General features: G+C 40.0%; 1 protein-coding gene across 4 annotated transcripts in view; it reads left to right on the top strand.

Annotated features, from left to right (window-relative positions):
- Positions 1–6,814: 6,814 nt before the first annotated feature.
- Positions 6,815–26,884, top strand: part of GNPDA2 (glucosamine-6-phosphate deaminase 2) — a 40,184-nt gene continuing 20,114 nt past the window's right edge. For 2 of the 4 annotated variants that reach the window (XR_008630139.1, XM_004608000.2), the window contains exons 1-6: positions 6,815–6,926; positions 10,072–10,233; positions 12,128–12,229; positions 12,902–13,084; positions 21,314–21,498; positions 23,025–23,199. Coding sequence is in view for 2 of the 4 variants with exons in the window: in XM_004608000.2 (XP_004608057.1) it covers positions 10,110–10,233; positions 12,128–12,229; positions 12,902–13,084; positions 21,314–21,498; positions 23,025–23,199 (769 nt within the window). In the remaining 2 variants the exon portion in view is untranslated. Of the gene's footprint in view, positions 6,927–7,860; positions 7,923–10,071; positions 10,234–12,127; positions 12,230–12,901; positions 13,085–21,313; positions 21,499–23,024; positions 23,200–26,884 lie in introns of all 4 variants that reach the window. The other 2 variants (XR_008630140.1, XM_055137680.1) reach the window with 2 other exon arrangements.

Genomic DNA, 26,884 nt, shown 5'->3' with positions numbered 1-26,884 from the left:
GAGTCTTTTAAACTAACAAGAAAATAATACAGCAAAGCAAAGAGTCTTACATTCCCAAAACAACTGGGAGCAAAAGCAAGCTGGAGCAATTTCAAACTCTCATTTTCAAAGATCAACCAAATTGAATTTGTCTGTTCAGGTCGAAGAGCTGCTGAAAGGCTTCTCTACTTTGTGCGAATCAGAGCTCTTACCTAGAGCTAGCTCGGACCTAGGCCCCGGGGCAAAGGAAGTGTCAAAAATTTTAGAAGTAAACGTTTAGTTATTCTGACTGAAAGTCAATGACTTCAACCAAGGAAAACCATGACTACGTCACATTTATCTCAGCAACGCAAGGATGTTTCATACTAGTAGATTATTGTTACCTACAAACTAAAGAATCTAAGGACGTCACCAAAGGCGAGGGCTTAAGTTTTTGCCATTGTTTTTGCTTATGTTTATTTTAGAAAGAGCTAAGTTTTAAAAATTATCTTAAGGTCATTTAAAGGTTAATAATTCTGGGTCAGAGTAATAGTATAGCCAGAGTGGTGTTAGTGTTTACACAGCTGACGTGGGTTCCATTCCCAGTACTTCATACGGTTCCCTGAGCCTGCCAAGAGTGATCCCTGAGCACAGAGCCAGGAATAAGCCCTAGAGAACTGCCAGGTGTGGTCCCAAAACAAACCAAAAAAGTTAATTATACCTTTGGAGTTTGTTTACAAAAACTGATGCTTGTGACTATATTAGTGGAGGTGGGTCAGACATAGCATAATAAACCTTTGTGGGGTTTTTTTCCCACAATTTTGCTATGAGAGGAAAAATTAGAAATACATACACACACACACACACACACACACATATATATAATAAAGGGATAGAGAGAAAGAGAGAGATGATGAATTTGTATTCTTGAGCTTTTCTCATCCTGCTTCTGAGGGGCGGTATAGGATTCTAGCATCAAGCTAGAATTTGGTATTTGATATTCAAAACTCAAGCACTCTAACTCATCAACTAGTATGAAAAACATCCCAATATTATAAAAAGAAATACAGGGAAAGTGATAAAACTTAACATACATTCTTGAATTAAAAACAGGAGAGGAACCTACCAGTCATTATTAAAATGCCCGATACATGGATGGAGCAGGGGAAAAATCAAAAATGAACCTAAAGTCTTTCTGCTTCTGAACTTTTTCTGCTATGATAAGCTGGCACAGTCTAATTATGCCCTAAAACACTCTATATGGATCTCTTACTGAGTTCATAAGTAGCTGCTGGTGATAGTCTGCCAGTCAGGCCAGATGGTTCAATAGTCACTGTATCACTATATCACTGTCATTGATTTGCTCGAGCGGGCACCAGTAACGCCTCCATTGTGAGACTTGTTACTGTTTCTGGCATATCGAATATGCCATGGGGAATGTGCCAGGCTCTGCCGTGCGGGTGGGATACTCTTGGTAGCTTGCTGGGCTCTCCAAGAGGGACAGAGGAATCGAACCTGAGTCGGCTGTGTGCAAGGCAAATGCCCTACCCACTGTGCTATCGTAGGGTCAGAGAATTCAGAGTTGCTCCTACTCTGTGTTTCTAGGGACCAGAGGGCCATCCCAGCAGGGTTCTGGGGCCTTTGGGATCGGGCCCTGCAGTGCACAGAAATCCCCAGGACTCCACTAGGCAATTCTCAGAGCGCTTTGCTGAGCCAGATTTAGAACACTGACTGCTGGCAGCAACGGGATGCACTCGAGATCTCGGGACAGGGGCGGTACCAGCACTGCTATCTGCCGAGATGTAACCAAGTGGTCACACGTGTGTGGACTCTCTGTCGCTGGATGACCACGATCCCACTGGCCAGCTAAACTACTTTTGGTACAGGCAGCTTTTTGCAGAAATGTCTCTAGACTGTGAACTAAGCCACAGCCCCATGCCGCCCCAGAAGGGGAAAGGTTTTTCTCTTTCAGCTTTTTCTTTCCGCGGGGGGTGGGGGGACAGGGAGAACGGGGGAAGGCATGGTGACCGCCATCTTATAAGAACCACCAAAGAGAGGTATGAGCTTGCAATGATGCAATTTCTAGAACGAATTTCCCTGGACTTAGTTATTAAAATACAGAAATCCAAAACTGCGTTGGCCGCGCAACCTCATATCTCTTCATTCTCAGCAATGGAAAAGAAATTATCAAATGCTTCCTTTTCAGCAGGTCTAATTTTATTTTTTGGGGGGGGAACTCCAAACAATAATAGTGAGGTTTTTTTTGGAGATATTGAATGTAATCAAAGTAAAGAGAAAGTAAAGTGAAAATTATCAGCTACACAGGCGGGGACGTGGGGGTGGGAGGGGAGGTATACTGGGGTTCTTAGTGGAATATGTGCACTGGTGAAGGGATGGGTGTTTGATCATTGTAGAACTGAGACTTAAGTCTGAATGCTTTGTAACTTTCCACATCGTGACTCATAAAAAAAAAAAAAAATACTGACTGCTGAGTGAGTAATCTCCCAGGCCCCCTTAATATAACTTTCAGTTAAGTCTTTCCCTTAAGACCATTTCTTTGTCAAGCAAACAGGAAATTTAAATTGGTTATTTTCAGGTTCTGTGTTTCCTGTTTCAAGTGTGTATCTTCCTATTTCTAAACACCCTCACTTTTGACTTAGGCTGAATTCTAAGGGAGGGAGTTGGCTGTGGTGTCGCTATCAGTGGAGGCATCTCTTCTGGGGTCTTTTCTTCTTCCTTGACATCTATTGCAATAGACAAGTAAACCCCTGTGAGTTTTGATCTTCAGTGTATTTCCCCATTGGTGTTTGCCGATATAGCTTTGGTTCACTGGCCTCTGTGTGTGATACATATTGAGTGAAAAACAGACTTCCAGTTGGCTCTCTGTCACTGTCACTGTCACTGTCATCCCATTGCTCATGGATTTGCTTGAGCTGGCACCAGTAATGTCTCCATTATGAGACGTGTTGTTACTGTTCTTGGCATATCGAATACGCCACGGGTAGCTTGCCAGGCTCTGCTGTGCGGGCAGGATACTCTCAGTAGCTTGCCAGGTTCTCCGAGAGGAATAGAGGAATCGAACCCAGGTCGGCCACATGCAAGGCAAATGCCCTATTGCTGTGTTATCGCTCCAGCTGGCTCTCAGCTAACTTTATTCTCTTCTCTGCTACCCAGGTATGTAAGGTATCATTCTTTCCATGTTTTCTCTCCTGTGACCTGTAGCAGAAATGAGATGTCATCAGACACATTTGCCTGTACCTATAGCCACATTCCTGTTCTTCTGCTCCCAGGCCAGTGATGTATCTGTCACCTTCCCAGGGTGACTAACAGCCTGCTGATACTTTCAACCAAAGCCATTCAAATCAGGGGCCCCTCAGCGGACCTCTCAGTATTTCATCATTGCTTGGGGCTTTATTTGGAAGATTAAGATTTATGCGCAGGTCATCCCTGAATACAAAGACTTAAGTTTCCTGGCCCAGACTACTTAGCATTTGGATTTACTCAGTATTTACTTGGTGCTGTCTATATCTGCACAAGATTCTTAGGTCACTGTGGACAAAGATCCCTTGACTGTTTTTATAATTTTTATGTCTGGTTCATAGTAGTCTTAATAAACATTTTTAAATGAATAGATTATCATCATATCTTACATTTTCCTGCATTTGTCAAAAACAAATTTTCTGGTTCATATTAAAAGTTTTGCATTTGCTAGCACTAACTTCTTGTTTTAAACCTGGTGTGGCTTTGTATGGGCTGGAAAGGTATGAAATACTGATCTGAGAGATAAAGGAGATAGGAGGTTAATATGGCACAACCAAAGCAAAATTAACATGACACCCTTGTGTGTAAAGCATGGCCTGAAGTTTTTCTAGCAGCAGAAACATAAGAAACAAAAGCAGTGAGAAAGAATCTGTTTCATCAATAGACTTCTATGTTCCAATAATGTCATCCCCAAAGCTTCTTTTTTTACAGGTATTTATAATCACAGTAGATGCTTAAGAAATTTTTGGAGGCATGTGGGAGACACACTGAGCTGTGCTCAGGGCTTACTGCTGACTCTAGACTCAGGGATCATATGTGGAACCAGGGATGGAACCTGGGCTAGCATGTGTAAGTCAAACACCATACCCACTGGATACATATACACATCTCATACACTTTATATACACTATATATAGATATATATTATGCTAAATTCCAGACTATAGTACTAAGAAACATTGACCTCTAATATACATTTATGAAGTACTTTGCTTCTTGAAGTCATATAATTGAAACTGGAACAAACAAGTTAGAATAAAACATTATTATTATTATTATTTTGCTTTTCGGGTCACACCCGGCGATGCACAGGGGTTACTCCTGGCTCTGCACTTAGGAATTACTCCTGGCAGTGCTGGGGGACCATATGGGATGCTGGGAATCGAACCTGGGTCGGCCGCGTGCAAGGCAAACGCCTTACCTCCTGTGCTATCACTCTAGCCCCTAGAATAAAACATTTTTAAGGAATCTAAGCAAATGGGGGCTGGATAGCATAGAGTTTAAGGTACATACCTTGCAATCCATAGACTAGAGTTCCCTCCCAATCTCCCAAACGTCTGTCATGGAGTGTAGTCTGGGAATTCCCTGGCTCTGCCAGGCTTCTGCAGCAAATTTGGCACTGAACTATCAGCTAGTTTCTCAAGAAAACTGGGAGGGGCTCTGGACCTCCTGATCACCATATGGGAGAGGCCCCCCATAGCCCTCCAAACCGCCAAAAGAAATCACTTGGAGAGGTTCCCCACAGCCTTCCATTCCACCAAAAGAACATAAACAAATGAATCATATTTTTTCCTTTTTTTGCTTTTTAGGTCACACCTGGCAATACTCAGGGGTTACTCCTGGCTCTGCACTCAGGAATCACTCCTGGTGGTGGTCGGGGGACTATATGGGTGCTGGGAATCGAACCTGAGTCGGCCGTGTGCAAGGCAAACACCCTACCTGATGTGCTATCGCTCCAGCCTCAACAAATGAATCATTTTTGACCCAAAGAAGCAGGCTGTATTTACATCCCCCGTGCAAAACTTTCAATTAGTTGTTCAGGGACATATATTTATAATATTTCTTAACTTGGTAGTTTCCAAGGAAACAGCACTTTACCTCTTTGTTGCTACAGGCTATGGGTTTGGTGCCAGAGGGAATAAAAAAATCTCACAAAGGCTAAAGTAGAAACAAGTAAGAAATAGATTTATTGAGTACACTGTGAGAAGGCAGTTTGTACTGGGGTTAGGGATTGGAGAAATTATATAGCCTTTTAGCAGGGGAATGTTGGGTGGAGGTGGTATTGTTTTTGCAGAAAATTTTCTCAAACCAAAGGCAGTGTTTCTTCCAGCCCTGCAGGACGTAGCACGGCACTCTTTAAGAAACGGGAGAGGACATTTTTTAAAAAAATCATTGTGGGAGATGTTTTTCATTGCAGGGGATATTTTTCATGAATAGTATGAGCTCTTAGCCAGACTGTGCAATTGTGACCAAAATATTATTTTCCAGCCCACAGCATCTATTGCCCTTGCTGGTAGGCTGATTGTACTGTTTACAATAAAATTTTTAGTGTTTCTAATGAAACTTACTAAGGTCACCCAACCTCTTTTAAGTGCCTGCTGTCTTAGAAATTTGCCCAGCCCCTCCCTCCCACCTCCCTTCCTTCCTCCCTCCCTCCCTCCCTTCCTCCCTCCCTCCCTTCCTTCCTTCTTCCTTCCTTCCCTCTCTCTCTCCCTCCCTCCCTTCTTCCTTCCTTCCTTCCTTCCTTCCTTCCTTCCTTCCTTCCTTCCTTCCTTCCTTCCTTCCTTCCTTCTTCCTTCCCTCTCTCTCTCTCCCTCCCTCCCTCCCTTCTTCCTTCCTTCCTTCCTTCCTTCCTTCCTTCCTTCCTTCCTTCCTTCCTTCCTTCCTTCCTTCCTTCCTTCCTCCTTCCCTCCCTCCCTCCCTCCCTCCCTCCCTCCCTCCCTCCCTCCCTCCCTCCCTCCCTCCCTTCCTTCCTTCCTTCCTTCCTTCCTTCCTTCCTTCCTTCCTTCCTTCCTTCCTTCCTTCCTTCCTTCCTCCCTCCCTCCCTCCCTCCAGCCCTCCTCTTGAACAAAGACCTGATATCCAAGTCAAGGCTAATTTTGCATCCTCTACCCTTTCCCTTCCTCAGAATGAATCATTACAGGCCCACATCCCACTAAAATTTCTTTCCTACTGAGGTACTCTGAAAGTTTCCTGCGCTTTAGTGTTTGCCTTTCCGCACACATTGTGATTTCTCATCAGTTAACTTTCATGAACTATTTTAAAACAAAACTTTTTTTTTGGCGGGGGAGGGGACTCTCTGGGGTCACATCCAGCGCTGCTCTGGGTAACTCCTGGAATGGTGCTTGGGGGACCCTAGGGGACACTGGCGATTGAAGATGCGTGCCTTACCCACTGTACTATTGCTCGGTTCCCATGATTTTTTTTTTTAAGCAAAAACAATTGACTGACGGTGTTATTTTAAAGTACATTCAACAACTCTGTGTAGAGAGAAAAAAAATTAAAATTCACAGGATCATTGCCAGGAACAGGGAAAGTCATGCTTAGACGCATACGCATTTCTTACACTTAGAGAACTTCTTGTTAAACTCAGTCCTTCATGCTCAAATCCCATAAGCCCAAAAGACGACCGCAGTCAAGCCTGGGGACGAAAACAAAGAGTCACCCCCAAAGGCCTGGGCAGGCGCCGGAGGGAGTCCCCAGTGTAAGCGGCTCGCAACAACACCCGAGCCCACGGACCTTAGCAGCGGCTCATCCCTGGAGAGGCCAAGCCCGCGCATGCGCCGCGCCGCCGGCCGCGCTGCCTTCCCGTCGGGCGCCTCCGTTTGCATCCGGGTCCCGGGGCTCCGCGCTCCGCTCGGCCGCCGGCCCCGCCGCGAGGTCGCCGGCTGCTGCCTGTTCCGGCTCTGCCAGCATCGGAGACGCAGGTGGGCTCGCGGCTGGGTCCACGGAGGGGACGGTGGCGGGGCCCCCGGCGGGGTTGTGACTCCCTCGGGTCGGCTCTGCGCGGAGACCGAGGGAGCGGGGTCCGGGGAGCTTGCGGGGGGTCGCGGGGCGTCCTCGCCCTTGCCTGGCCGCCAGTCCCCTTGGAGACTGGACTTCCGGAAAAGCGTTTCTCGCTGGCCTCCCCGCTGGACGCTTCCTCGCCTGACACTTGTTACAAACGCCGAACCGCAGCCCCCTTTGCACGGCTGGGGCTTGGCGGGAGAGGCTGGGCCCCCCCGGAGGCTGCCGGGGAGGTGGGCGTGCGGGATTCTCTGGCACGTCTGGGAGACCCGCACCCCGCCTTCCCGCGCCCTCCATCCCCGGGCTGGGTGGGTTCGGGACGCTTAAGGATCCCTTTTAAGGTCAAGTGCACGGACGGCGGTGTAGACGGGAGCCCGGAGCAGGGACTCCCGAGCCGGGGATGCTAGCGAGACTCGCTGTCACCCAAGTCGTGCAAAAGTTCCCGTGCAGGGCTGAAGTTCCCGGACGGGTGGGGGCTTGCCTGCGCGTTCTGGGAGATGCACCTCTGTCATGAATCAGCACCCGGAGAGGGGAGGGGACGGGGACGGGTGCTGGATTTTTCCCCCGAGTACCTTGACATCTGCAGGGCAGTCTGGCTCTGGGAGCCCTGGCCAAGACTGGGAGACACGCCGGGTGAAAAATCCGAGTAAACGTGCCCCAAACATCCTGTCCTTTCCTGCTGGGGAGTTGATTCGTTTGCCTGAATTCTAACCCCTTCAAGGATGTTTTTTGAACAAAAAACAAACAAACAAAAAAACCTAGCCCGTAGTACCTGGTTTGAGAGATATGCTTGACTCTTTTGTAATGAGGGTACTGCATAGGGTTTTTTGTCCCTAAACTTCACCTGATTCTAAGGACCACCAGTGAGCACTGCAAAAGTACAGGATGGAAGCATCGGGGTGATTCTTGCTTCGAAGGTGCGTTTGGGGCATGAATGACTCTTTGGTTAGATCTTATACTCCCTTAAGAGCCTTAACAATTGTCCTTAACTGTGGAGGGGGTGGGGTGGGGGGGCAGAGGGGGATAGTTTCTATGAAGTTGTGCTATGATGCAGAGACTATGAAGCGATGCCAAGACGTTTGTTAGTTGCTCCTTGATCCGTTTGTGTCTGTAGAACCGGGTTTGATGCTTGATGTCTCCTAGGCTCCTGCTAGTCTGTTAAACTGCAAAAGAGCATACTTAGAACATAGAAGATGCTTGGAAAGTTCTAACACCCTTCTCCTCTGTCTCTTGAATATCTTTTATCGTTCTTTTTAATCAGTAATCAGCTTGTGGAATATTCCTGTTAGAAGTGAATATGTATTGATCGGCTTGACAATCAGCACATTTTGATTGGTTGGCTTATCCTTTGAAACTGTTTCTGCTCTGTGATAATTAGTGATGTACATAGAAGCCATGTCAGTGTTTTGACAGTGTAAATTACTGTTTACATTCTATTTATCTCTTGACACTGTGCCAGAATTTTAGTTTGTGGTAATTATGACTTCTTTGTTGTGGTGTCACAGTTCAAATTGTTGTCTTTTTTACAGACATCATCTTAAATTCCATATATTGGTTATAATAAAGCTCACTGTTCCCATTACTTTTAAGAATTTCACTTAGTACCTTGTGTAAAGGGTGATGGTACAGAATTCTGTCCTGCTGAAGCCATTTATAAAATAATTGGTGTACTTAATACCTCCAACATAATTAAGAAATAAAAATCTAAGGCTCATGGTTATAGAATATGTTATACATCTCAGAAATATAAAATAAGTCATATATTTACACAATTGAGGAAGTCTAAGGATGTAGTTCCACAACTACATTGTCCAAGCTGAAATCATGCAGTTCTTAAATGACCTTACTGGCTTAGTATTTGTCTAATATTTTTTTCCTTATCTCACTTTTTTTTTTCAGGAACTAAAATTGCCTTTTTCATTTGCCTGTTTTTTTGGTCATCCTCAGCAGTGCTCAGGTCTTACTCCTGGCTCTGCACTTAGACATCACTCCTAATGGGGGGACCATATGGGATGCCGGGGATCAAACCTGGGTCTTACATGTGAAAGGCAAGTGCCTTCCTTGCTGTACTGTAGCTCCAGCCTAAATTTGCTTTTTGTGGAAAAACTTTTTCTTTTACAGACCAGCATTTTCTTGAATTCACTATTTTAATTGAATGTAAGAACTAAATTCTATTCCTTGTTTTAAAATTAGTGTGTATTATATCCCATGGTTAAAAATTATTTCTATTTAATTATTCATAGATAATTGGTATCTAATAATGATTAATTGATATTCGTAAGTATCAAATGATTATTTCTGAATTTTTTTAAACTTTCTGCATTGACTGACTTTTAAATACAGGTGTCATTTTTATAAAAACATATGTAGAGCTGGAGCAATAGTACAGTGGGAAGGGTGCTTGCCTTGCATGTGGCCAACCTGGGTTTGATCCCAGGCATCCCATATGGTCCCCCAAGCACTGCTAGGAGTAATTCCTTAGTGCAGAGCCAGGAGTAACCCCTGAACATCACAAAGTGGGGCCCTAGAGCAAAAAGCGAACAAAATAAAACACTATTTAATGACAGGTTTACTTCTTATTTTTAGTGACATTATTAAGTACCGAAAAGTTGCTGAGTAATTGGTGCTACCATTAATTTACAATCAATAAATGAATACTGCTTTGTTTTCTTTGAGTTTGTATTATGTATGGAATCTTTGTACATGAAGTATGGTATCTTTATGTTTTTTTAAGTTTGTCTTGACTTTAGTTCTGACTTTGCCATTAATTACTGCATAAACCGTGAAATTGTGTGAGTCTGTCTGCTCATCTAAAACTATTATATTTATTTTAGAAGATTGTTGTAAGGAACAATCTGTAAATGTAAATCACCTGCCTACCTCCAGTACCCAAGGTCTCTTCAAAAAAACACAGCAGTAATTGTGACCATAAAGGTTGGACTGTATTGTATTCATATAGTAATGTATGTCTGTATGAACTAATGTCCTTTTAAAAGTCATCGGTGTATTACACTGCCGCTTGATTATCTGTGAATGACTTAGTGTTCTCTGCTGGTGTTTTTGCAGATTTGAACTTCACGTTCTGGAAACTGTGCATCATCATAATGAGGCTTGTAATTCTTGATAACTATGACTTGGCCAGTGAGTGGGCAGCCAAGTACATCTGCAATCGCATCATTCAGTTCAAGCCCGGTCAGGACAGATACTTTACACTGGGCCTACCTACAGGTAACATCAGTGTTTAAAAATATATATATACTCAAATTTATAGAATTGAGGGGTTTCCCTAAGTAAAATATGTGCCTGTTAATTTTTTATCATATTACTGATTAAACAAACTTGTAAATAAATGTAGATCTAATATTTGTATTTCATTACTATTTTCTTGTGCCAAAGCTCTAATTTAACTGCCATTCCAAAAGGCAAAATGAAATATCCTAACTTAAGTAATAGTGAAGGTTTTTTATTTCTTTGTGTTTGTTTGTTTTTGGAGGGGTGGCACTTAATGTTTTTAATTTAGATTCTTAAAAAATTAAACAGCAGTGAAAAAATGTTGGGAAGCTACAGAAATTTCCCATCCCTCCACACCCCTATGTCTCTATGCCTAATCTCCCCCATTATAAACATCTCCTAGCAGAGTAATACTTTATTACGATTGACAGGTTGCACATAGTTATAATCTTCACAATCATCACAGCCCATACTTTCCCATTTAATCACCCTTGATAGTGTAGTCCCTAGATCATAGTATTTTTCAATAACTCTTTATAGCAGTCTTTTCTTCTTTTTGGATGTCTTTCGCAGTTCAAACTTAGTTGTTTAACCTTATTGATCACCAGGCAGCACCTAAAATTATACTGAGATATATATATATATACATATATATATATATGTATATATATTTTCTTTCTTTTCCTTTTTGGGGGCCTCCCAGATGACCTTTAGGAAGACACCAGGGGCTCCACCAGCAACTTTCGGCCACCTGGACCAGTGGTTCAGTGCTGGGGACCCAAGGAAGAGAAGCTGCACGCACCCTCAGTGCTCAGTGACAGGGATGACTGGGTTCCCCCGCCAGAAGTCTGGGAGCCTCTAGAGCTACACTTGTCATGTTTGGATGGGGGGGACCATGTGATGCTGGGAGTCAAACCAGGCTCATGTGCACGAACTGCTGCACTAACACCTGACCCTTTTTTCCTTTTCCTTTTTTTTTTTGCCCACCTCTGTCTGTTGCAGGCACGTTCCCTCTTTCTGTTTCCTTTTGGGTGTTATGGTTTGCAGTACAGGTACTAAGTGGCCATCATGTTTGGTCCATAGTCTACTTTCAGCACGAATCTCCCATCCTGAGCAAGTCCTCCAAGCATCATTTACTTAGCAGTTCCTTCTCTATCCCAGCTGCCTTTTCCCCCAACATGTGAGGCCGGCTTCCAAGCTATAGAGCAATCCTCCTGACCCTTATCTCTACTATCCTTAGGTGTTAGTCTCCTATTATGTTACTTTATATTCCACAAATTACTGCAGTCATTCTGTGCCTGTCCCTTTCTTTCTGACTCATTTCACGTAGCATGATATTCTCCATGTCCATCCACTTATATGCAGATTTCATGATTTCATCTTTTCTAACAGCTGCATAGTATTCCATTGGTAGATGTAGCAGAGTTTCTTTAACCAGTCATCTGTTCTTTTTATTTTGAAATGTGAACATACATTTCTGTAACATTCAAAATTCCTCCCCACCATGTAACATTCAGAATATCTCCAGGCAAACTTTGTGGAAGAAACTATATGTTTGCTATATGTTTGGCATATAATTATTATCTTAATCAGTTTGACATTTAAAAGTCTGTATTCTTTGTGCCTCACCTACCTCTCAGACTTATTTTCACCTAGAATAGTCTCCCAAATTATAATCCTTTTTGATTTCCAGCTTTATTCAGCAAATTCTAGGTTAGTGATATTATAAGATATTCTAAAGAGATTAATTAAATTTAGAATTGTTAATTATATGTGTATTTAAATTGCCAAATGAATAAAGACTGTGGAATATTATTATAAGAAAATAGTTATCTACGTTTTTTAAAAAAACATTTAAAAGTTATTTTACATAATGAAATTTTTGCTCTAGGGAGTACACCTTTAGGATGCTATAAAAAACTAATAGAATTTCATAAGAATGGAGACCTCTCATTTAAATATGTGAAGACCTTTAACATGGATGAATATGTAGGTAAGCTCTATTTAAATATTATGTGCTAGGTTTTGTATTTAAAAGGAATATATTTTGAGAATGCAAATATATAACTTAAACTTGTATTTTTGAATATAGCATGAATACATAGAGTATAAAATGCTACTTTGTGATGAGGTCTTTAAGTGTTGTTGTTGTTGTTGTTTTTTAATTTGGGGACATGCGTGGTGGTACTCATGCAGTCCTCCTGGTTCTGTGCTCAGTGGTCACTCCTGGCAGGATTTCAGGGGGAGGGTGCTGACTTTATATGGTGTTGGGGAATCAAACTTGAGTCAGCCACATGCAGTGCAAGCCCATTTACTCCTGTACTATCTGTCCATCCTGAGGTTTGAAGTTATATAAAACCAGTCTTTATTTTTGTGTTGCTAGCTACAGTATAGTTGAAGAATTATATAACTAAACATCAGAAGATCTGTATTCCTTTTATGCTCTGCAACTTACAAATAATTCATTACTTTGGGCCAAACTACTCACTGTTCTCTCCAGTAATTAAAATAGTGCCTGGAATCTAATAAACATTATTCCATATAAACACCTTTAACATGTGGAAAATTTGTATAATTTGCATAGTTTTTCTGGCTGAATCAAGAAAGTAAACTTCCATTTTATTTCTTGAATATTTACATTTTTATTTATTAACGTTATTCTTAGGACTTCCCAGAAATCACCCTGAAAGCTACCATTCATACATGTGGAATAACTTTTTTAAGCATGTTGATATAGATCCCAATAATGCTCATATACTTGATGGGAATGCTACAGATTTACAAGCAGAATGTGATGCTTTTGAAAAAAAAATAAAAGAAGCTGGAGGAATTGATCTTTTTGTTGGAGGTATGTAAAACACTTCTCACTAATCTTTATTCATATTTGATTTAGGTCTTAAAGCTAATTTTTTTTAACCATTTATTTAGCTACTGATTTCTGATTTCACTCCCTCCCCCAACCCCACCACTGGCATTTTGGGGGCCACACCTGGCGATGCTCAGGTTACTCTTGGCTCTGAACTCAGGGGTTACTCCTGATTTGCACAACCAGAATGCCAGAGATCAACCCAAGTCAGCCACATGCAAGGCAAACACCCTACCCACTATTTTATTGCTCCAGTCCCCTGATTTAATTTTTTTTTAATGAAAATTATTTTAAGAATACAAATTAAAATTGTTTAGGTCTCGAGAAGTAGGTCCCTGGTAAACTTTCTAATAGCCTTTACACCTAGTTTTCCACCTTAAAAAAGTTATGTTTCTTTTTCTAAATACTATTTATTATTCTAATACTATCCCTTAAGACTTGAACTTGGGTTTTTTTGTTGTTGTTTTATTTAAAACAAATTTTTGGCCACAGCTGATGGTACTCAGCACTTACTCTTGGCTCTGTGCTCCTGATGGAGCTTTGGGGCCCATATTAGGTTCTGGGGTTTGATCTACTGAGAAGGCAAATATCCTGCACCTGAAATTCCATATTCAGTGTGTACATAAATTGTACAAATTGCAACTGAAATTTAGTTAAGTATTTGTTCACTTCAAATTTCATATTGAGAATTCTGCAGCTTAATTCATATTAACTAAAGACTGATCACAAATTCTTATCCCATTTTCAGTGAGATGAAACAATTTAAGTGATCAATAAAGTATTTGAATCTATATATTCTAAAAGCAAAAATGTTTTTGTGTGAGGAACAGGCAGTGCCCCAATTGTGTCTGAAATTAACGAAGGCCTCACACCCCCAACCCTGCCACACATCACCACCAATTATTTTAGTGCTCCAGTACTTCTTGGGAGCCATGTCACCCACTTTGGGAACTACCTTTCTAAATTAACATGAAGTTCTCTGGATCTGTCTTATAATCATTGTAAGATTGCTCAGAATCACACAGATTACATCTTCAAAGGAGCTGCATTGAACCTGATTTATGGTTACGGAAGCCTTTGGTTTTGAGGAGGTGGTTTTCCCTCGGAAAAATTTGGATATTGAAGTCAAACATAAATTTGCATCCTGTTTTTGTTTTTAACATTCCATGGAAAGTATATTGAAGTTCATTCTTGGGCAGAGCATACCCACGAGTGAATCTATTCCTGGACTGCGTGGCCAAATATGCAGCCATGCGATACTTCAACCACACACCCTCTCCATACTCCAAGATTACTGCACCACATTTGATAGGGTTCAAAATAAGAGGCAACCAATCTTGGAAGGAAATATATATATTTATATATATATATATTTACGTATATTTATGTATATATATAAAGCACAGAAGACTCAACCTTTAACAACATGTAAGTGATCTTTTATAAAAGGGCTTAATGGCCCCTGGGTGAAATACAAAACTCTCCACACTCTTTCCTCAATACTTTTTTTCGTAGCATTTTCAGTGGTTTTTTAGAACAAACAACAAAATGTATTATTTCAGTTCTGCTTTGGGGCAGGGACTGGGTTCAGGATGGAAACATCTGAAATATGGTGGTGGGATGGTGTAATGGTGGTGGGATTGGTGTTTGAATATTTAATGTACCGAAACATTATGGACTACTTTATAAAATAAAAACATTATTAAAAAAAAACAAAACTGAAAAAAATTACAGATTTTAAAAACAGAATATTGGCCATTCCAAAATCTGTGAGAATTTATCTGCAGTACTTATGTAGTGTTTTGTAGCAGTAGTTGGTGTATAGTTGATACTTCATTAAGAAGGCATCAATCCTCTCATTGTCTCAGATCTACAAGTGCTGAAGTGTTGGCTGTTGTGTAGTTCATTCACTTTTCTGGGATTTTTTTTGCTCCAAGTTACCTCATAAAGATGTCCAGCAAGACTGAAATATTGTCTTTGATAACATTTTATCTATGCCTTGTAAAGCTAGCATAATTGACAGTCTGTCATTGTATAGATCGGGTGGATATTTATCTGAGCAAGAATCCAAGCTAGACCGTTTTTGCTTTATCACAATAGAAATGTATCTATTTTAAGTAAAATTTGCCAATATTACTTCAGTGTTTCTGGAAAATATTTGCATTCCAGTTCTGTCCATATGACTCAGTTCTGAGATAATTATTATTTGCACCCACCATTATGAATGCTCAAAAAATTTAAATACTTGAGAATATTCAAGGTGTGCACTTGAAATTTGTGCATTTGTGTGCACAAATCATGCATCCTGTAGATTTTCTAAACTTTGTACCAAAATCAGTTAGAATGACTTCTATTTAGTAATCATATACTAACTGTTTATCTTAGAGCAAGAAGTATTGTCAGGGCTAGGTATGTGAGTTTACCTTGCATATGTCAAGCTTTGTGTTTTGAGTGCTGGTACCACAGTGGCACCCCAGAGAGTGCCCACTGTAGCCTCACAATTAACAGAAAAAAAGTAATAGTATTATATAAAATGCACATAGTTGATAGAATTTTTTTTCTGTCAACACAATTTTTTTTCTGTATTTTTCATTACAGGAAATGGCTGCCTGGAAAATATTTTTCTTAGGTCCAGAGAAATAGTACAAGGTTTAATGCACTTACTTGCATGCTGTTGATGCTGGTTTAACCCAAGATATCCTGTACGGTCCCCAGTGCATTGCAGTCAGGAGTGATTCCTAAGCACAGGGCTTGGTGTAAACCCCGACCACCTAATGGGATTTTCTCTTCCCCATCTTTTTGCTTTCTCTCTTGAAGATTTTTTTTTCTTAATTATTTTTATTTTTGGTTCTGGGGTCACATTGGGCTATGCTCGGGGATGTACTCCGGGATCACTACTTGTAGGGCTTGAAGAACATTTGTTGTTGGGTATTGAACCCCAGCTGGCCTTGTGGGAGGCAAATGCCCTAGTTGTACTATAGCTCCAGGTTGTTTCTGTTCATTTTGGATCTTACATAAGAACCCATGAGGTAAATACCATGAGACTCAATACTGAAAATGATTTACTCTGTGTGTGTGTGTGTGTGTGTGTGTGTGTGTGTGTGTGTGTGTGTGTGTGTGTGTGCGCACGCGCACACACACATGGGAGGGGGCAGCGTGGGGTTGGAGGGCAGACAATAAGAATTTCTTTTTTTTTTTTCCTTCTTGGGTCACACCCAGCGATGCACAGGGGTCACTCCTGGCTCTGCACTCAGGAATTACCCCTGGCGGTGCTCAGGGGACCATATGGGATGCTGGGGATCAAACCTGGGTCGGCCGCGTGCAAGGCAAACGCCCTGCCCACTGTGCTATCGCTCCAGCCCCAACAATAAGAATTTCTTAACTGCATTTTGTCCACTTTATCCTTTTGCTTGCCTTCCAGAAGACATTAATAGGTTAAAATGCTTGAGATGAAGCTCTCTTGTCCAAGGTTTCTAGGAGACTGTTTCCCTTTTCTTAAGATTTTTTAATTAAGTCATTTCTTTATTATATTTTCTTACTGGAAGCTACCTGAGCTCTCCCTGTGAAATTGTGCAAAATTATCCTTTTTATATTTATACCCTCACTACTTGAAAAAATTTGTTTCCTAGCAATTTTTGTCTTAATCTTTGTAATTATTCTTTTCTCCACCCCACCACCATCAACACACACAAAATTAAATAATTTCTGATACCTTCACTGTAGGCTTGTATTGGTTCAGGGTCTGTTATTTCCTATTTGACCATCCTTAGGATTTTCTTTTAACTCTTTCCTAATTGGGACAACTTATTAATGAATGCTCTAGTCATGAAAGAATCTCATGTGATTCTTTGCTTTTGTTGATTTAGGATTGTTAAATATTGAATTTTCAACATGAGGCTTGAATTCTGAGTCTTAGCACTTACTCTTCTTTTGTTCTAGGGCTTGGTTAATTAAAAATAAAAATTAAGAACTGAGCCAAATGGGGTAAAAATATAAGCTTTATTAAAGATAAAGTTGGATTAGATTTGCAGGTTGGGCTTGAGACCAGAATGGGGTTTCCTGTACCTCTCCTCTGAATTAGAAATAATAGGATGAGAAGAGCTTAGAACACTAATCCACAATTGTTCACTGCTGAGAAAATACTGAGGGAATACACTAGGAGTTCCTTTCCTTCAGTAGAAAAGAGAAGGGAAGGAAGTATATATATTTGTGTATATATAGGTATATTGATATATAGATATATGTATATGTATGTACATATATACATACACACATATATACACATATATATATATATCTCCAAAAGTTCTCATTCTTCCTTTTATAGCAAAAGTGTGAAAGACAAAGGTGCATTGAATGTAATCAAAGTAAAGAGAAAGTAAAGTGAAATTTATCAGCTACGCAGGCGGGGTTGGGGGGTGGGGGGGAGGTTTACTGTGTTTCTTGGTGGTGGAATATATGCACTGGTGAAGGGATGGGTGTTTGAGCATTGTGTAACTGAGACTTAAGCCTGAAAGCTTTGTAACTTTCCACATGGTGATTCAATAAAAATAAATAAATAAATAAATAAATAAAGGTGCATTATGCTATGTCTGACCCACCTCTAGCAATACAATGAAAAGCATCTGTTTTTATAAACAGAATCTAAAGGAATTAATTTTGAAGTTGGTCTCAAAATAGTTTGTTTCTAAAAGTTCTCTGTTTATAAAGCAAAAATAAAATAATGAACATGCAGAATAATAAAGCAAAAACAATGGCCAAAACTCCAGCCCCCACCTTTGTTTGCAGGTAACAGGTACCTGCTTATGGGACTAAAGGTGAGTTACTTGGGAAGAGTGTGGCCAGTCAAGGAACTGATGGCAGTATTGCAGCAGCCCAGTGTCCAGACAAACGAGAGCCGGGGAACCCGAGATCTCCAGCACAGGAGCTCATTGGCTTCCTCCTTGCAGTGCCAGCGTCACATGCCTCACTCCCGATGCCTGCTTCCTTTCTGCATCCCTAGTCACATTTCAAGAGAGAGAAATCTATGTTTCAGTTTGGGACCACTGCTTATCCTTAGTTGTAGTTACAGAAGTAGAGTTTAATGATTCTGGCTCCCTTCTTTGGGTAGCCGAGCAAGATACAAGGATGGAGAAACTACAGTGAGTGCATCAGCATGCTCAAACACCACCGATCTATTCTTTTTTTTTTTTTTTTTTTTTTGCTTTTTGGGTCACACCTGGCGATGCACAGGGGTTACTCCTGGCTCTGCACTCAGGAATTACCCCTGGCCGTGCTCAGGGGACCATATGGGATGCTGGGATTTGAACCCGGGTCGGCCGCGTGCAAGGCAAACGCCCTACCCGCTGTGCTATCTCTCCAGCCCCCACCGATCTATTCTTACAGGCAGCTGTTCCTTGCTGAAAGCCTTTATGCCTCATGTGCTGTTCTTCGTGGTAAAAGGACAGAAGCATTGTAGTATTGTCGCACTGTCTTCCCATTGTTCATCGATTTGCTCGAGTGGACACCAGTAACGTCTTTTGAGACTTGTTGTTACTGTTTTTGGCATATTGAATACGCCACAGGTAGCTTGCCAGGCTGCCGTGTGGGCAGGATACACTTGGTAGCTTGCTGGGCTCTCCGAGAGGGATGGAGGAATCAAACCTGGGTTGGCACATGCAAGGCAAACACCCTACCTACCCTCGGTGCTATCGAGTCCTCACTAGTCAAGTTTACGTTTTGCCCCACATAATTTGGGAACCAAACGCGTGAATTTTGGAGTTGTTTTATAAAGGTGATGGCATGTTCGTCCAGACCAGTGCTTTGTGACCATTACTCCCACTGATTTGTGTACTAGCAATTGCTAACCTCTGGTTTAGACATAAAGACACTGAATAGACTGTAGCTTCTAGATTTCCTTTAGAAATCTAAAGGAGCTGTAATTACTCAGAAGTCTTATAAAGCTCTAAAGCATTTGAAACATTTTAGAAATATGGTTTTCTACCATGAATTTCAATTTTTGTTACTCAAGATCAGTAAGAGGAGAGTGTACTGACCCTTCCCCACGGTGAATTATAGTGACCATTTCTGTTTTGCTCTGCTCTTCTATGACCCAGGTCTCCAGTGAGAGCAGTAATTTGCCCACTGGTATTGCTGTCTGGACACTTCCTGTCTTTTTTCTAAAACTTTTTATTTTCTTCGTCCCATCCTTTTCCCTCCATTCATATGTAGAGAGATAAAAATATTTAGGCAGTAGTATGTATTCTTTTTTTAAAATTTTTTATTAGAGAATCACTGTGACGTACAGTTACAAACTTATGAACTTTTGTGTTTGCATTTCACTCATACAGTGATTGTTTACCCATCCCTCCACCAGCGCCCATTCACCTCCACCAATGATCCCAGTATCCCTCTCGCCACCCCCACCCCATCCCCCCACCCCACCCTGCCTGTTAGGCAGGGCTTTCCCTTTTGTTCTCTCTCCTTTTGGGTATTGTAGTTTGCAATACAGGTATTGAGTGGCCTTCATGTTCGGTCTATAGTCTACTTTTAGTTCGCATCTTCCAACCCGAATGGACCCTCCCAACATCCTCTACTTGGTGTTCCCTTCTCTATCAAGGCAGTAGTATGTATTCTTAAGGAAAACCAGAAGTTTCATATATCCCAGAGAGAAATGTTTATCTTTCTTGTAAAACTCAATAAGCAATACATACTTAATAGTGGGAACAGTCTCCACATAATGGTCCATATGTAGTTCTGGTTTTAAATATGTAGTCCTGTATTGAAAAATCACAGATGATTATGCATTGGTAGTTTATATCTGCTTCCAGAGGCTTTCATTTCTTCTCAGATTTTTCAGAACCACGCTACTCTTTGTCACAGTTGACCTTATTGTAGAGCAGATAAAATCACTCAATCATTGTTGAGAGTACATGTTATCAAAGCAAATAGGCAAAATACAAATGTTAATATTTTGACTAAAGAATTTAGAAATTTGACCAGTCATGTACATGAATATGGAATTTGATTTATGTCACGGAATGATTCTTCATTTTATGAAATGATTTGCCTCCACTTTCCTTCAAGTAAAGACTGTCATATTCTTATCTGTATCTTACAGGCAATCCTAGAATGTTAGAGCCAGCAGTAGGTCTCCTTAAAGCAGTTTTGAGATTGTGGTTATCACCCATTATTAGGTCATGAAGTCAATATATCCTGTCATATACAGCATTTTCTTTTTGTGTGTTCTGTTAATAAAATAGAATGTAACTGAAAGTAACTTGTATGGCTCCTGATCACTGTGATCACTGTGATCCTGCTGTTCATAGATTTATTCGCACTGGCACCAGTAAAGTCTCTTCCTCCCAGCCCTGAGATTTTAGCAGCCTCTCCTTAGTAGTCTTTCCCAATAATTGGAGGCTCTTTCAGGGTCCCGGGAATGAGACCTGTTGTTACTGTTTTTAGCATATCAAATACACCAAGGGTAGCTTGCCAGGCTCTGCCTTTGATGGCTCCTAATAAGGGTATTATTCCATACCATTCTTGCTTTTACTGTACTTAATGTGTATATTTGTATTAGGTTGCAATTTCAAATATTTCTTCTAATAGGGTACAGTGAAAAGTCTCTGAAAAGAACTGTTGCCCTAGGTTGTATTTTGTCCAATTTAGATATTTTTGTTAGTGAAGAAACTATAATACAGGATACCACAGGGAGACCCACTATTTCCTTACCTGATTGAGAGTAGAGCCAAACATTTTAACGTGCAAGTATGAAGATAATTAGGCTAGAGATCAGAAGATCAAGACTTGCATCTCCTCTGTTTTTACTAAAGTGTTTACCTTGAACGCGTCACATATGATCCAGGAACATCATTTCCTTTTGATTTTAAAAGTGATGGGAAATAGATATAGGTTTTAATCTCACTGGGTTATTGACTAATTATTTGAGATGATGCATGTGAAAGTACTTTAAAACTGTAAAATGTATTCTAATGTAAGGTAAAATGCAAGTTTAGTTCAGTGCCTAAGTGTATGGAAATCCTTGAAATACTTGCTGAATCAAATAAAAGTTTACCACATTAATAAAATCAGCTCTAATAAAAATAAGGTAAGTATGCTTTACTACGTCCTTGTTTGTAAAAATATATTGCCTTTGAGAAACATTACTTTATCTGAGATACACTGTTTACTTTGTATTTATGTGTATGCATATGTGTGTATTTCTTTTGAAAGGAATAGGCCCAGATGGTCATATCGCTTTCAATGAACCAGGATCCAGTTTAGTTTCAAGGACAAGATTAAAAACTCTAGCAATGGACACCATTTTGGCCAATGCGAAATATTTTGACGGAGATCTGTCGAAGGTGCCAACTATGGCTCTGACAGTTGGCGTGGGGACGGTCATGGATGCCAGAGAAGTAAGAATTAAATGTTCTTTGACCTTCCTTCTTTCCCTTTGGTGTCTGTTGTTTCCAGGGGGATTAGTGTTCTGAATTAGTGTTATTAGTGTATCCTACTCATAATAGAACTAAATTCCTAGTCATGGTAACCCCCGTCAATCACTGAAACATTTAATATTCAACTGCTTTTGGAAATCTAAGAAGTAACCCCTCTTTGTGGGTATATTGCTTCACATGCCTGTTTTTACTCTAGCTTGAGGCCCAGGGATATAATGATTTTTGTGATCCATCTTTGTTGGTTTGGTTTGGTCTAGTTTTGAGCCACACCCAAACCAGGCTTAATCTGATTTAATTAAGGCTTAATCTTGGTTCTGCGTTCAGGCATCGATGACGGTGGTGGTTGGGGGAGTGTACGTAGTGCTGGGGATCAAAGCTGGGTCAGCATATACACCAGCTGTCCTATCTCTCTGTCCCTGGTCTGTTTTTACGTGAATACTATTTGGAGACTACTGGGACAAAGTTTCAGTGCCAGGTAACACTATACTACTTTTGGAATTAGGTCAGGTTGAATATTTTCTGACTTTGGCAAATCCCACCAAATACTTGCATTTTCCACTGGGACGCCTTTTCACTGGGATACCTTTTCCTTCCTTGAAAAATAACAGTGGCTTAATGGTCTTCTTGTGATTAGAAGTGTTTCAATTATATGGAGACCTGAGCTTCCATTCCTGTCTGTCAACAGGGTGACAGGCTCTGAAGAAAGTACAGACAGGGTACAGCAACTGATCTTGGCAACAGCATGTCTAGACTTGAACATCCACAAGTACAACTGCTGTTCAAGTGGAGTTTTTCATCTAAAAACTACCGCTATGTATTTTTTTAAAGTATCTTTTAGTGCTGAATTGTGCAGGAAATAATTTTTTGTTGTTGTTGTTTTAGGGCCATATTCAGCAGTGCTCAGGGCTTGCTCCTGGCCCTGTGCTCAGGGATCTCTTCCGGCTTGGCTCCCAGGTTGGCTGCATGCAAGGCAAGCACCTTAGCCACTGTACTCTCTCTCTGCCCCCTCTGAAGTCTCTTTTGTGCATCTCTGTTTAATGTGCTTACTTACAGCTATTACAGTATATTAACATAATAACACACAAAAGGTACACTATACCACAGCACAGTACTATACCACAAGAAGTCATTTTAACTTAAATTCAGAAAATACTTTTTTGCTGCTATTGCCTGGAAAAGTAGCAATAAGTACTTCAGACCATGAAGAAATCAAAAGCTATCTTTTATTATAATCTTAAATGATAGTGGTGCTTGTTTGTTTCATTTTTTTTTTTAAAGATTTTGGGGGCCAGAGGGATGTGTCAAACCCAGGTTGGTTCCTGGCAACACATATGGTCCCAAGATCCCCACTAGAAGTGATCTCTGAGCACAGAGCCAGGAGTAAGCTCTGAGTACAGACAGGTGTGGTGAAAAACACGTGAATAAGACTCTTTGTCAGTTGAAGCATATTTTATTTCTTGTTAACAAGTGATGTCATGATTTTTCAGGTTATGATCCTCATAACAGGTGCACATAAGGCATTTGCCCTGTACAAAGCAATCGAAGAAGGAGTCAATCACATGTGGACTGTTTCCGCTTTTCAGCAGCATCCCCGAACCATTTTTGTGTGTGATGAAGATGCCACTTTAGAATTAAGAGTTAAAACTGTGAAATACTTTAAAGGTGAGCATTAAAATTTCAGGTGCAGAACATGAGAATGTTCCACTGTAGATCTGAAGTTGATGGTGGGAAGTTAATTCCACTAGGAAATTAATATGTCCACTGTGGCCTGTTGAAGACTGGCCTTGTACGGACACATGAGTAGTCCAGCCTTTCCAGGAACTGAAATGCCTCACCGCAGACAATAGTACCTGCAATGTTCATTCCTTTTTTAATGAAGAGAGTTTCTTCTATCTCCACTAAGTAAGATTTTTCTTGGAATTTAAAATTTAATATATTACTTTCATGTCTAATATTTAAGGGTTAAGTTAACCCTATAAGAAATGTCTATAAATAACCTTTCTGATTTTCTAATTATAGCTACCTGACCAGCCTTTCCCCAAGCTCTGTTTAGAGCCTACTCAGTGGATGTTTTCTCCCAGTTTTTCAGTTAATCTACAATTTTGAATAAATCCTTGCAAACATATTGAAGTTTTAAATAGCGAGATGTCAAAATACACAGAAATAACTTCAAGTAATGAGATGTTTCATTTTCCAGCCTTCTGTATATATATATATTTTCCTTTCATTTCTTACTGTGGTCTAGTTCAATAGTCCTTAAATCTTAGTACCAGTTGTGTACATAAAACCACATGTAGTTGATATAATGGGTGTTTCAGGAGATTTTCCAGGTAAATTTGACTACATTTAATTTAAAAGCTGTTCCCTGCTTTTGAGTCAACTTTAAGTACACACATATAAATAAGCTTTATAAATATTTTGTATAAATCATCCATTAATATAGCTGGTATCAAAATATTATAAATTGGTTATAATATAGGTAGGTTACTCTATAGTATATATCCTATTGGTAATAGGCAAATAAATATATATTTAACATTTTTACTTTAATATGTAACATGCATTAGAGAAGCTGTACTGAACCAAACAACCCTGTTTTTCATGGACATTCATGATAGAGGTAAAAAATTTGCCATGTTTTATTGACTCTAAGGCACCTTTTTCTCTATATTTATTATTTCTTAAATTGAAGTGTTTAAAAATGTTATTGGAGATGGAGGTACTCTAATTGCCCGAAGTCAGCTCGGGTTCTCTGGAGCCTGCCAAGAGTAATCCCTGAGAACATCTGGGTGTGGCAAACCAAAATTAAAGACAAAGAAAAATTACTAGCTTTTTTACTTACAAAGTCATAAATACATCAAGTTAACCTAAACAATGATTAGCTTCTGATTAATTTGAGAGATGAAAGTGGAGTGTCTCTCAGAGACAGTTGTGAGACAGAGCTCGTTAGGAGGTTTTACCCCAGCATTTCCATGCAGGCCTTCTGGATTTATCACTAACGTTCATGTTTTTACAGAGTTCATAAACTGAATCCTTATTATGTACATTTTAATATCAGTGTTGGGGGATTTGACAGTAGCATTTTCTAGTTCCAGCGATCCTCAGCTAAACCTCTGCACTGTCTGCTTCTGGTTTTGTTATGGGGAGAGGCCCCAGGTACCACTCAGAGATACTTTCCCATCCAGGCCACACATGCAATGCTACATGGGCCCAAGTGATGGGGGCAACCAGGGGCACATTCAGCATTTCTCAGGGGCCTCCATCCGATGCTGTGTGAGGCATCAAGTAGTCCTAGGCATCAAACTTGAGGCCTTGTGTGAGATGTATGCTCTTGCCCTTTGAGTTCGCTTCCTGTTCTTGTCTTATTTTATCACTGCTTATTCCCCCATTGCTTATTTTTAGTAAATTTTGTCCATGGCTTATTTTTAGTAAAAACATATAGATAGCAAATAAAAGAGCCCAAAATCTGCCACTGTAGTTATTGATTTCTTGTAATTTGTAAAGTAGGTATTTATATTTATAATTTTTGAATTATGGATAAGTCAACAGGTTTCATAGAGATGTTAAGTTACTTATCCAGTTCCACAGCCAACTGTGGTCAGAGGTGAGTAAACGAAATTACGCTTAACTGGTTTCTGTACTTTGATCCTTTGGGTTATACTTCCTCAGAGAGGTATACTACACTCAGGCTATGAAATAATATGTCATCCTTTTTTCCCCCTGTAGTCATTATTTCCAAAAGGGCATAGATAATTTAAAAAGAAGAAAATAAGTATTAAGCATATTTATTTAGCACACACATATTATTAGGTCCTATAAAACAATTTGATTTACAAGCTATTCATGAAAGAATTGCTCCATTTCCTTCTTTGGAGACATTCTGTTTTCTAATTTGTAGATGGAATATGCTTTTTTTCTGTATTTTTTCTGAAGATGTTCAGGATATCAGCCTCTGCCAGATTATTTCTTTGAATATACAGAAAAGTGGAGAGAGAGATGGTTCTGGAATATACAGAGACCATTTTACAGAAAGGAATTTTGATACAGGCAGGAGAAGATATTTATAAATTCATATATACTCTATACTTTCAAATGTCTTATATGCACAATTGTATAATACAATTATTATCAGTGATTTTTCTAATCATCCAAAAGCTTTTTTTTCTGCCTTCGCTAAAAAAGTGCTGTTATTCTATTTCTTGAGCTTCTAATGAAAATAGAGGTTAAGTATATCCAAGTGAAGAATTAATAAAAGTCTTGGGCAAGTTCTATGGTATAGCAGGTAAAGTGTTGCCTTGCATATGGCTGGCCTGGGTTCAGTATCACCAAGAATGATCCCTTAGCACTGAGCCAGGAATAACTATTCAACACCACCAAGGCATGGTCCCCGCCAAAAAAAAAAGAAAAAAATTTAGTGAAAATCTTATTTCATCATATGCCTTTTAAAAGACATAAACCTCTAGAAACAGTTTGGCTTGTTTTAAACACTTTTTTATACCATGGTGAACACTTTTTGATTCCACCTTTTTGGGGGGTTCTTCTCCCAGTAGCTTCTTGACAGATGAACTCAAATGAGCCAATACTGTATCAATATAGTATTAAGCTATGCTGTTTCACTTTTCTTCTTATAACATGTCAGGAAATCTATTTTTATTAATAATTAGGAGAAATTGGGGGCTGGAGTGATAGCATAGCGGGTAGGGTGTTTGCCTTGCACGTGGCCGACCCAGGTTCAAATCCCAGCATCCCATATGGTCCCCTGAGCACTGCCAGGAGTAATTCCTGAGTGCAGAGCCAGGAGTAACCCCTGTGCATCACCAGGTGTGACCCAAAAACCAAAAAAAAAAAAATAATAATAATTAGGAGAAATTTTGATTTAAGTAACAGTTGTTTATCAAAGCCTTGAACAAAAGTTGATTCTTACAACTTAGAACTTCTTGTTTTAAAAATACTTAAAAAAGAATCTGTAGCTTGAAGTAGCCTTGAATATAAGTCAAAGCCAATGTATCGTTCTTTTTTAAAAAAAAAAATTGTAAAGGAGTTGAATTTTTAATGTTTCTTTATTTTAAAAAATGTGTATGATTTAAAGTTGTAATGTTTCCCATGATCAAAGAGCTTTTGGTAGATGTATTGTATCAGGTAGAATGATTCTCTCAAAGGTGCTCTTCTAAGACAGATTCCCGAACTTATTTGGCCTACAAATCCTTTTCAGGAAAAAAATATCACTCAGCTAGTGTTGCCTTGGAAATCTGCCTTCTTTAATTGAAAGTGTCCCACCCACCTCCTGGTTGTACCTAAGATTATTTTAACCCTTCTGAGTGTTCAGTGCCTACAGAGGGCAGACTCG

The sequence above is a fragment of the Sorex araneus genome, chromosome 5 (assembly GCF_027595985.1).
Source record: "Sorex araneus isolate mSorAra2 chromosome 5, mSorAra2.pri, whole genome shotgun sequence".
NCBI lineage: Eukaryota > Metazoa > Chordata > Mammalia > Eulipotyphla > Soricidae > Sorex > Sorex araneus.
This window is presented reverse-complemented; position numbering and strand designations above follow the sequence as displayed.